This window comes from Salvelinus fontinalis, chromosome 26 (genome assembly GCF_029448725.1).
Source record: "Salvelinus fontinalis isolate EN_2023a chromosome 26, ASM2944872v1, whole genome shotgun sequence".
In the NCBI taxonomy this organism is placed as follows: Eukaryota; Metazoa; Chordata; class Actinopteri; order Salmoniformes; family Salmonidae; genus Salvelinus; species Salvelinus fontinalis.
In genome coordinates this window covers 6828745-6841484 of record NC_074690.1, presented here as the reverse complement: position 1 = coordinate 6841484, position 12740 = coordinate 6828745, and the positions used below count along the sequence as shown (strand labels likewise).

Below are 12740 nucleotides of genomic sequence, written 5' to 3'. Positions count from 1 at the left end.
TCAGGGCTGGAGGGTTAGAGAGAGAGGATCAGGGTTGGAGGGTTAGAGAGAGAGGATCAGGGCTGGAGGGTTAGAGGGAGAGGATCAGGGCTGGAGGGTTAGAGGGAGAGGATCAGGGTTGGAGGGTTAGAGGGAGAGGATCAGGGCTGGAGGTTTAGAGGGAGAGGATCAGGGCTGGAGGGTTAGAGAGAGAGGATCAGGACTGGAGGGTTAGAGGGAGAGGATCAGGGTTTGAGGGTTAGAGGGAGAGGATCAGGGCTGGAGGGTTAGAGGGAGAGGATCAGGGCTGGAGGGTTAGAGGGTTAGAGGGAGAGGATCAGGGCTGGAGGGTTAGAGGGAGAGGATCAGGGCTGGAGGGTCAGAGGGAGAGGATCAGGGCTGGAGGGTCAGAGGGAGAGGATCAGGGCTGGAGGTTTAGAGAGAGAGGATCAGGGTTGGAGGGTCAGAGGGAGAGGATCAGGGCTGGAGGGTCAGAGAGAGAGGATCAGGGTTGGAGGGTCAGAGGGAGAGGATCAGGGCTGGAGGGTTAGAGGGAGAGGATCAGGGCTGGATGGTTAGAGAGAGAGGGTCAGGGTTGGAGCGTCAGAGGGAGAGGATCAGGGCTGGAGGGTTAGAGGGAGAGGATCAGGGCTGGAGGGTTAGAGAGAGAGGATCAGGGTTGGAGGTTTAGAGAGAGAGGATCAGGGCTGGAGGGTTAGAGGGTTAGAGGGAGAGGATCAGGGCTGGAGGGTCAGAGGGAGAGGATCAGGGCTGGAGGGTTAGAGAGAGAGGATCAGGACTGGAGGGTTAGAGGGAGAGGATCAGGGCTGGAGGGTTAGAGGGAGAGGATCAGGGCTGGAGGGTTAGAGGGAGAGGATCAGGGCTGGAGGGTTAGAGGGAGAGGATCAGGGCTGGAGGGTTAGAGGGAGAGGATCAGGGCTGGAGGGTTAGAGGGAGAGGATCAGGGCTGGAGGGTCAGAGGGAGAGGATCAGGGCTGGAGGGTCAGAGGGAGAGGATCAGGGCTGGAGGTTTAGAGGGAGAGGATCAGGGTTGGAGGGTCAGAGGGAGAGGATCAGGGCTGGAGGGTTAGAGAGAGAGGATCAGGGTTGGAGGGTCAGAGGGAGAGGATCAGGGCTGGAGGGTTAGAGGGAGAGGATCAGGGCTGGAGGGTTAGAGGGAGAGGATCAGGGCTGGAGGGTTAGAGGGTTAGAGGGAGAGGATCAGGGCTGGAGGGTTAGAGGGAGAGGATCAGGGCTGGAGGGTTAGAGGGAGAGGATCAGGGCTGGAGGGTTAGAGGGAGAGGATCAGGGCTGGATGGTTAGAGAGAGAGGATCAGGGTTGGAGGGTCAGAGGGAGAGGATCAGGGCTGGAGGGTCAGAGGGAGAGGATCAGGGCTGGAGGGTTAGAGAGAGAGGATCAGGGTTGGAGGGTTAGAGAGAGAGGATCAGGGCTGGAGGGTTAGAGGGAGAGGATCAGGGCTGGAGGGTTAGAGGGAGAGGATCAGGGCTGGAGGGTTAGAGGGAGAGGATCAGGGCTGGAGGGTCAGAGGGAGAGGATCAGGGCTGGAGGGTTAGAGAGAGAGGATCAGGACTGGAGGGTTAGAGGGAGAGGATCAGGGTTTGAGGGTTAGAGGGAGAGGATCAGGGCTGGAGGGTTAGAGGGAGAGGATCAGGGCTGGAGGGTTAGAGGGTTAGAGGGAGAGGATCAGGGCTGGAGGGTTAGAGGGAGAGGATCAGGGCTGGAGGGTCAGAGGGAGAGGATCAGGGCTGGAGGGTCGGAGGGAGAGGATCAGGGCTGGAGGTTTAGAGAGAGAGGATCAGGGTTGGAGGGTCAGAGGGAGAGGATCAGGGCTGGAGGGTTAGAGAAAGAGGATCAGGGTTGGAGGGTCAGAGGGAGAGGATCAGGGCTGGAGGGTTAGAGGGAGAGGATCAGGGCTGGATGGTTAGAGAGAGAGGATCAGGGTTGGAGGGTCAGAGGGAGAGGATCAGGGCTGGAGGGTTAGAGGGAGAGGATCAGGGCTGGAGGGTTAGAGAGAGAGGATCAGGGTTGGAGGTTTAGAGAGAGAGGATCAGGGCTGGAGGGTTAGAGGGTTAGAGGGAGAGGATCAGGGCTGGAGGGTCAGAGGGAGAGGATCAGGGCTGGAGGGTTAGAGAGAGAGGATCAGGACTGGAGGGTTAGAGGGAGAGGCTCAGGGCTGGAGGGTTAGAGGGAGAGGATCAGGGCTGGAGGGTTAGAGGGAGAGGATCAGGGTTGGAGGGTTAGAGGGAGAGGATCAGGGCTGGAGGGTTAGAGGGAGAGGATCAGGGCTGGAGGGTTAGAGGGTTAGAGGGAGAGGATCAGGGCTGGAGGGTTAGAGGGAGAGGATCAGGGCTGGAGGGTTAGAGGGAGAGGATCAGGGCTGGAGGGTTAGAGGGAGAGGATCAGGGCTGGAGGGTTAGAGGGAGAGGATCAGGGCTGGAGGGTTAGAGGGAGAGGATCAGGGCTGGAGGGTTAGAGGCTCAGTAGGCAGTAACCGGTAGTCTGTAGACAGTATGCAGTAGACAGTAACACAGTCCCATTCAGAGGCAGTAGACAGTAGTCACTAGTCAGGCAGTCGTCAGAAGACAATAGTCAGTAGTCAGTAGACAGTAGACAGGCTGTAGTCAGTAGACAGTAAACAGTAGCCAGTAGACAGGCTGTAGTCAGTAGACAGTAGACAGGCTGTAGTCAGTAGTCAGTAAACAGTAGCCAGTAGACAGGCTGTAGTCAGTAGACAGTAGTCACTAGTCAGGCAGTAGTCAGTAGACAGTAGTCAGGCAGTAGTCAGTAAACAGTAGACAGTAGACAGTAGAGTCAAACCAGGTGGAGTGAACTTTGACCCCAGAGATAAGGATAAAGGTTACTCATCAGTTGTCTGTCTCACTTTCTCTCACGACACTTTGTCAAAGTTTCACTACCTGTAGTGTGTGTTACTAGCTCTACCTGTCTCTCCTCTGCAGAACGACTCGCCAGGACTCCCAGGGAACAAAGGAGCCAAAGGTCACCGAGGACCTGAAGGAAACCCGGTAAGACAGAGAGATCAATTAGATTTATTCTATAAAGCCCTTTTTACATCAGCAGTTGTCACAAAGTGCTGTCCAGATACCCAGCCTTGAACCCCAAAGAGCAAGCAATGCAGCAGCAGAAGCACATTGACTAGGAGAAACTGTCTAGATGGAAGGAACCTAGACAGGGACCTAGACAGGGACCTAGACAGGAACCTAGACAGGGACCTAGACAGGGACCTAGACAGGGACCTAGACAGGGACCTAGACAGGGACCTAGACAGGGACCTAGACAGGGACCTAGACAGGAACCTAGACAGGGACCTAGACAGGAACCTAGACAGGGACCTAGACAGGGACCTAGACAGGGACCTAGACAGGGACCTAGACAGGGACCTAGACAGGGACCTAGACAGGAACCTAGACAGGGACCTAGACAGGAACCTAGACAGGAACCTAGACAGGGACCTAGACAGGGACCTAGACAGGAACCTAGACAGGGACCTAGACAGGGACCTAGACAGGGACCTAGACAGGAACCTAGACAGGGACCTAGACAGGGACCTAAACAGGGACCTAGACAGGGACCTAGACAGGGACCTAGACAGGGACCTAGACAGGGACCTAGACAGGAACCTAGACAGGGACCTAGACAGGAACCTAGACAGGAACCTAGACAGGGACCTAGACAGGGACCTAGACAGGGACCTAGACAGGGACCTAGACAGGGACCTAGACAGGAACCTAGACAGGAACCTAGACAGGGACCTAGACAGGGACCTAGACAGGGACCTAGACAGGGACCTAGACAGGGACCTAGACAGGGACCTAGACAGGGACCTAGACAGGGACCTAGACAGGGACCTAGACAGGGACCTAGACAGGGACCTAGACAGGGACCTAGACAGGAACCTAGACAGGAACCTAGACAGGAACCTAGACAGGGACCTAGACAGGAACCTAGACAGGGACCTGGACAGGAACCTAGACAGGGACCTAGACAGGGACCTAGACAGGGACCAGGCTCTTAGGGCTGGCCCATCCTCCCCTCCTCTTCTATAGATGGATGGACGGAGAGAGGCAGACAGACAGCGAGACAGCAAGACAGAGAGACAGAGAGAGAGAGGGACAGAGAGACAGAGAGACAGAGAGAGAGAGAGACAGAAAGACAGAGAGAGAGAGACAGAAAGACAGAGAGAGAGACAGGCAGACAGACAGAGAGAGAGAGAGAGAGAGAGAAAGAGACAGAGAGAGAGAGGGACAGAGGGACAGAGGGACATACAGACAGTGAGACAGACAGACAGACAGTGAGACAGAAAGACAGAGAGAGACAGAAAGACAGAGAGACAGAGAGAGAGACAGAGAGAGAGACAGAGAGAGAGACAGAGAGAGAGACAGAGAGAGAGACAGAGAGAGAGACAGAGAGAGAGACAGACAGACAGACAGACAGACAGACAGACAGAGAGGGACAGAGAGACAGAGAGACAGAGAGAGAGAGAGAGGGAGAGAGAGAGATACAGAAAGACAGAGAGAGACAGAGAGAGAGAGAGAGAGAGAGAGAGAGAGAGAGAGAGAGAGAGAGAGAGAGAGAGAGAGAGAGAGAGAGAGAGAGAGAGAGAGAGAGAGAGAGAGAGAGAGAGAGAGAGAGAGAGAGAGAGAGAGAGAGAGAGAGAGAGAGAGAGAGAGAGAGAGAGAGAGAGAGAGAGAGAGAGAGAGAGAGAGAGAGAGACAGACACAGACAGAGAGACAGAGAGACAGAGAGACAGAGAGACAGAGAGACAGAGAGACAGAGAGACAGAGAGACAGAGAGACAGAGAGACAGAGAGACAGAGAGACAGAGAGACAGAGAGACAGAGAGACAGAGAGACAGAGAGACAGAGAGACAGAGAGACAGAGAGACAGAGAGACGCACTCACTGTAGCACTTGGAGATTTTTTTCTTTGTTATAAATTAAACGTATTATTATTCAAAGAGAGACGGAGAGATGGTCTGAGAGAGAGAGGGGGGTTGCAGTCTCTCCCCCTCCTCTGTGTTTCCCTGGCTAGTGGCTAGGTTGCATATTTCTAGGGTAAACAGTTTGAGTTATGTGTTTGTGGGAAGAATGCTCAACTCAGCCTACAATTAACTGCCGTGTGGGTGCTTGAGTGTGTGGTTGTATCCTCTTCGTCAAGAAAAAATGCTCGTAAAATGAATTTTCTCTGCTTGAAACGAACAGATGGAAGTGAAGGCGATTGGAAGGAGGAAAAGACACGTAGAACTATTGAAAGACGTTGATGTTAAAGCAGAGAGAGAGTTGATGTTTTCTAAAACGTTTTCATCTGTCGTTCTGCCCGTTGGAAACTGTGCTGTCCACAGAACATCTGTTGTTCTATTACAGTAGAACTACTACACTAACTAGCCCCATTCATCTATTACAGTAGGGCTCCTCTACTAGTCCCATTCATCTATTACAGTAGGACTCCTCTACTAGTCCCATTCATCTATTACAGTAGGACTACTACACTAACTAGCCCCATTCATCTATTACAGTAGGACTACTACATTAACTAGCCCCATTCATCTATTACAGTAGGACTCCTCTACTAGTCCCATTCATCTATTACAGTAGGACTACTACACTAACTAGCCCCATTCATCTATTACAGTATGACTCCTCTACTAGCCCCATTCATCTATTACAGTAGGGCTCCTCTACTAGTCCCATTCATCTATTACAGTAGGACTACTACATTAACTAGCCCCATTCATCTATTACAGTAGGACTCCTCTACTAGTCCCATTCATCTATTACAGTAGGACTCCTCTACTAGCCCCATTCATCTATTACAGTAGGACTCCTCTACTAGTCCCATTCATCTATTACAGTAGGACTCCTCTACTAGTCCCATTCATCTATTACAGTAGGGCTCCTCTACTAGCCCCATTCATCTATTACAGTAGGGCTCCTCTACTTGTCCCATTCATCTATTACAGTAGGACTCCTCTACTAGTCCCATTCATCTATTACAGTAGGACTACTACACTAACTAGCCCCATTCATCTATTACAGTATGACTCCTCTACTAGCCCCATTCATCTATTACAGTAGGGCTCCTCTACTAGTCCCATTCATCTATTACAGTAGGACTACTACATTAACTAGCCCCATTCATCTATTACAGTAGGACTCCTCTACTAGTCCCATTCATCTATTACAGTAGGACTCCTCTACTAGCCCCATTCATCTATTACAGTAGGACTCCTCTACTAGTCCCATTCATCTATTACAGTAGGACTCCTCTACTAGTCCCATTCATCTATTACAGTAGGGCTCCTCTACTAGCCCCATTCATCTATTACAGTAGGGCTCCTCTACTAGTCCCATTCATCTATTACAGTAGGGCTCCTCTACTAGCCCCATTCATCTATTACAGTAGGACTCCTCTACTAGTCCCATTCATCTATTACAGTAGGACTCCTCTACTAGTCCCATTCATCTATTACAGTAGGACTCCTCTACTAGTCCCATTCATCTATTACAGTAGGACTCCTCTACTAGTCCCATTCATCTATTACAGTAGGGCTCCTCTACTAGTCCCATTCATCTATTATAGTAGGGCTCCTCTACTAGTCCCATTCATCTATTACAGTAGGGCTCCTCTACTAGCCCCATTCATCTATTACAGTAGGACTACTACACTAACTAGCCCCATTCATCTATTACAGTAGGACTCCTCTACTAGCCCCATTCATCTATTACAGTAGGACTCCTCTACTAGCCCCATTCATCTATTACAGTAGGGCTCCTCTACTAGCCCCATTCATCTATTACAGTAGGGCTCCTCTACTAGCCCCATTCATCTATTACAGTAGGGCTCCTCTACTAGTCCCATTCATCTATTACAGTAGGACTCCTCTACTAGCCCCATTCATCTATTACAGTAGGGCTCCTCTACTAGTCCCATTCATCTATTACAGTAGGACTACTACACTAACTAGCCCCATTCATCTATTACAGTAGGGCTCCTCTACTAGTCCCATTCATCTATTACAGTAGGGCTCCTCTACTAGTCCCATTCATCTATTACAGTAGGGCTCCTCTACTAGTCCCATTCATCTATTACAGTAGGACTCCTCTACTAGTCCCATTCATCTATTACAGTAGGGCTACTACACTAACTAGTCCCATTCATCTATTACAGTATATCTCCTCTACTAGTCCCACTCATCTATTACAGTAGGGCTCCTCTACTAGTCCCATTCATCTATTACAGTATATCTCCTCTACTAGTCCCACTCATCTATTACAGTAGGGCTCCTCTACTAGTCCCATTCATCTATTACAGTAGGGCTCCTCTACTAGTCCCATTCATCTATTACAGTAGGACTACTACATTAACTAGTCCCATTCATCTATTACAGTAGGGCTCCTCTACTAGTCCCATTCATCTATTACAGTAGGACTCCTCTACTAGTCCCATTCATCTATTACAGTAGGGCTCCTCTACTAGTCCCATTCATCTATTACAGTAGGACTACTACACTAACTAGTCCCATTCATCTATTACAGTAGGACTCCTCTACTAGTCCCATTCATCTATTACAGTAGGACTCCTCTACTAGCCCCATTCATCTATTACAGTAGGACTCCTCTACTAGTCCCATTCATCTATTACAGTAGGACTCCTCTACTAGTCCCATTCATCTATTACAGTAGGACTACTACACTAACTAGTCCCATTCATCTATTACAGTAGGACTCCTCTACTAGTCCCATTCATCTATTACAGTAGGACTCCTCTACTAGCCCCATTCATCTATTACAGTAGGACTACTACACTAACTAGTCCCATTCATCTATTACAGTAGGGCTCCTCTACTAGTCCCATTCATCTATTACAGTAGGGCTCCTCTACTAGTCCCATTCATCTATTACAGTAGGACTCCTCTACTAGTCCCATTCATCTATTACAGTAGGACTCCTCTACTAGTCCCATTCATCTATTACAGTAGGACTCCTCTACTAGTCCCATTCATCTATTACAGTAGGACTCCTCTACTAGTCCCATTCATCTATTACAGTAGTCCTCCTCTACTAGTCCCATTCATCTATTACAGTAGGGCTACTACACTAACTAGCCCCAATCATCTATTACAGTAGGACTCCTCTACTAGTCCCATTCATCTATTACAGTAGGGCTCCTCTACTAGCCCCATTCATCTATTACAGTAGGACTACTACACTAACTAGCCCCATTCATCTATTACAGTAGGACTCCTCTACTAGTCCCATTCATCTATTACAGTAGGACTCCTCTACTAGTCCCATTCATCTATTACAGTAGGGCTCCTCTACTAGTCCCATTCATCTATTACAGTAGGGCTACTACACTAACTTGCCCCATTCATCTATTACAGTAGGACTCCTCTACTAGCCCCATTCATCTATTACAGTAGGACTCCTCTACTAGTCCCATTCATCTATTACAGTAGGACTACTACACTAACTAGTCCCATTCATCTATTACAGTAGGACTCCTCTACTAGTCCCATTCATCTATTACAGTAGGGCTCCTCTACTAGTCCCATTCATCTATTACAGTAGGACTACTACACTAACTAGTCCCATTCATCTATTACAGTAGGACTCCTCTACTAGTCCCATTCATCTTTTACAGTAGGACTACTACACTAACTAGTCCCATTCATCTATTACAGTAGGACTCTTCTACTAGTCCTATTCATCTATTACAGTAGGACTCCTCTACTAGTCCCATTCATCTATTACAGTAGGACTCCTCTACTAGTCCCATTCATCTATTACAGTAGGGCTCCTCTACTAGTCCCATTCATCTATTACAGTAGGACTCCTCTACTAGTCCCATTCATCTATTACAGTAGGGCTCCTCTACTAGTCCTATTCATCTATTACAGTAGGACTCCTCTACTAGTCCCATTCATCTATTACAGTAGTCCTCCTCTACTAGTCCCATTCATCTATTACAGTAGGGCTACTACACTAACTAGCCCCAATCATCTATTACAGTAGGACTCCTCTAGTAGCCCCATTCATCTATTACAGTAGGACTACTACACTAACTAGCCCCATTCATCTATTACAGTAGGACTCCTCTACTAGTCCCATTCATCTATTACAGTAGGACTCCTCTACTAGTCCCATTCATCTATTACAGTAGGGCTCCTCTACTAGTCCCATTCATCTATTACAGTAGGGCTACTACACTAACTAGCCCCATTCATCTATTACAGTAGGACTCCTCTACTAGTCCCATTCATCTATTACAGTAGGACTACTACACTAACTAGTCCCATTCATCTATTACAGTAGGACTCCTCTACTAGTACCATTCATCTATTACAGTAGGGCTCCTCTACTAGCCCCATTCATATATTACAGTAGGGCTCCTCTACTAGCCCCATTCATCTATTACAGTAGGGCTCCTCTACTTGTCCCATTCATCTATTACAGTAGGACTCCTCTACTAGTCCCATTCATCTATTACAGTAGGGCTACTACACTAACTAGTCCCATTCATCTATTACAGTATATCTCCTCTACTAGTCCCACTCATCTATTACAGTAGGGCTCCTCTACTAGTCCCATTCATCTATTACAGTATATCTCCTCTACTAGTCCCACTCATCTATTACAGTAGGGCTCCTCTACTAGTCCCATTCATCTATTACAGTAGGGCTCCTCTACTAGTCCCATTCATCTATTACAGTAGGACTACTACATTAACTAGTCCCATTCATCTATTACAGTAGGGCTCCTCTACTAGTCCCATTCATCTATTACAGTAGGACTCCTCTACTAGCCCCATTCATCTATTACAGTAGGACTACTACACTAACTAGCCCCAATCATCTATTACAGTAGGGCTCCTCTACTAGTCCTATTCATCTATTACAGTAGGGCTCCTCTACTAGCCCCATTCATCTATTACAGTAGGACTACTACATTAACTAGTCCCATTCATCTATTACAGTAGGGCTCCTCTACTAGTCCCATTCATCTATTACAGTAGGACTCCTCTACTAGTCCCATTCATCTATTACAGTAGGACTCCTCTACTAGTCCCATTCATCTATTACAGTAGTCCTCCTCTACTAGTCCCATTCATCTATTACAGTAGGGCTACTACACTAACTAGCCCCAATCATCTATTACAGTAGGACTCCTCTACTAGTCCCATTCATCTATTACAGTAGGGCTCCTCTACTAGCCCCATTCATCTATTACAGTAGGACTACTACACTAACTAGCCCCATTCATCTATTACAGTACGACTCCTCTACTAGTCCCATTCATCTATTACAGTAGGACTCCTCTACTAGTCCCATTCATCTATTACAGTAGGGCTCCTCTACTAGTCCCATTCATCTATTACAGTAGGGCTACTACACTAACTAGCCCCATTCATCTATTACAGTAGGACTCCTCTACTAGCCCCATTCATCTATTACAGTAGGACTCCTCTACTAGTCCCATTCATCTATTACAGTAGGACTACTACACTAACTAGTCCCATTCATCTATTACAGTAGGACTCCTCTACTAGTCCCATTCATCTATTACAGTAGGGCTCCTCTACTAGTCCCATTCATCTATTACAGTAGGACTACTACACTAACTAGTCCCATTCATCTATTACAGTAGGACTCCTCTACTAGTCCCATTCATCTATTACAGTAGGGCTCCTCTACTAGTCCCATTCATCTATTACAGTAGGACTCCTCTACCAGTCCCATTCATCTATTACAGTAGGACTCCTCTACTAGTCCTATTCATCTATTACAGTAGGACTCCTCTACTAGTCCCATTCATCTATTACAGTAGTCCTCCTCTACTAGTCCCATTCATCTATTACAGTAGGGCTACTACACTAACTAGCCCCAATCATCTATTACAGTAGGACTCCTCTACTAGCCCCATTCATCTATTACAGTAGGACTACTACACTAACTAGCCCCATTCATCTATTACAGTAGGACTCCTCTACTAGTCCCATTCATCTATTACAGTAGGACTCCTCTACTAGTCCCATTCATCTATTACAGTAGGGCTCCTCTACTAGTCCCATTCATCTATTACAGTAGGGCTACTACACTAACTAGCCCCATTCATCTATTACAGTAGGACTCCTCTACTAGTCCCATTCATCTATTACAGTAGGACTACTACACTAACTAGTCCCATTCATCTATTACAGGAGGGCTCCTCTACTAGCCCCATTCATCTATTACAGTAGGACTACTACACTAACTAGTCCCATTCATCTATTACAGGAGGACTCCTCTACTAGTCCCATTCATCTATTACAGTAGGGCTCCTCTACTAGTCCCATTCATCTATTACAGTAGGACTACTACACTAACTAGTCCCATTCATCTATTACAGTAGGACTCCTCTACTAGTCCCATTCATCTATTACAGTAGGGCTCCTCTACTAGTCCCATTCATCTATTACAGTAGGACTCCTCTACCAGTCCCATTCATCTATTACAGTAGGACTCCTCTACTAGTCCTATTCATCTATTACAGTAGGACTCCTCTACTAGTCCCATTCATCTATTACAGTAGTCCTCCTCTACTAGTCCCATTCATCTATTACAGTAGGGCTACTACACTAACTAGCCCCAATCATCTATTACAGTAGGACTCCTCTACTAGCCCCATTCATCTATTACAGTAGGACTACTACACTAACTAGCCCCATTCATCTATTACAGTAGGACTCCTCTACTAGTCCCATTCATCTATTACAGTAGGACTCCTCTACTAGTCCCATTCATCTATTACAGTAGGACTCCTCTACTAGTCCCATTCATCTATTACAGTAGTCCTCCTCTACTAGTCCCATTCATCTATTACAGTAGGGCTACTACACTAACTAGCCCCAATCATCTATTACAGTAGGACTCCTCTACTAGTCCCATTCATCTATTACAGTAGGACTCCTCTACTAGTCCCATTCATCTATTACAGTAGGGCTCCTCTACTAGCCCCATTCATCTATTACAGTAGGACTACTACACTAACTAGCCCCATTCATCTATTACAGTACGACTCCTCTACTAGTCCCATTCATCTATTACAGTAGGACTCCTCTACTAGTCCCATTCATCTATTACAGTAGGGCTCCTCTACTAGTCCCATTCATCTATTACAGTAGGGCTACTACACTAACTAGCCCCATTCATCTATTACAGTAGGACTCCTCTACTAGCCCCATTCATCTATTACAGTAGGACTCCTCTACTAGTCCCATTCATCTATTACAGTAGGACTACTACACTAACTAGTCCCATTCATCTATTACAGTAGGACTCCTCTACTAGTCCCATTCATCTATTACAGTAGGGCTCCTCTACTAGTCCCATTCATCTATTACAGTAGGACTACTACACTAACTAGTCCCATTCATCTATTACAGTAGGACTCCTCTACTAGTCCCATTCATCTATTACAGTAGGGCTCCTCTACTAGTCCCATTCATCTATTACAGTAGGACTCCTCTACCAGTCCCATTCATCTATTACAGTAGGACTCCTCTACTAGTCCTATTCATCTATTACAGTAGGACTCCTCTACTAGTCCCATTCATCTATTACAGTAGTCCTCCTCTACTAGTCCCATTCATCTATTACAGTAGGGCTACTACACTAACTAGCCCCAATCATCTATTACAGTAGGACTCCTCTACTAGCCCCATTCATCTATTACAGTAGGACTA

General features: G+C 47.2%; 1 protein-coding gene across 1 annotated transcript in view; it reads left to right on the top strand.

The window, feature by feature from the left end:
• The window catches only part of col6a1 (collagen, type VI, alpha 1), a 63528-nt gene that overhangs the window by 35296 nt on the left and 15492 nt on the right, over window positions 1–12740 (top strand). The window contains exon 24 of the mRNA XM_055882439.1: window positions 2959–3024. Coding sequence (XP_055738414.1) covers window positions 2959–3024 — 66 coding nt within the window. The remainder of the gene's footprint in view (window positions 1–2958; window positions 3025–12740) is intronic.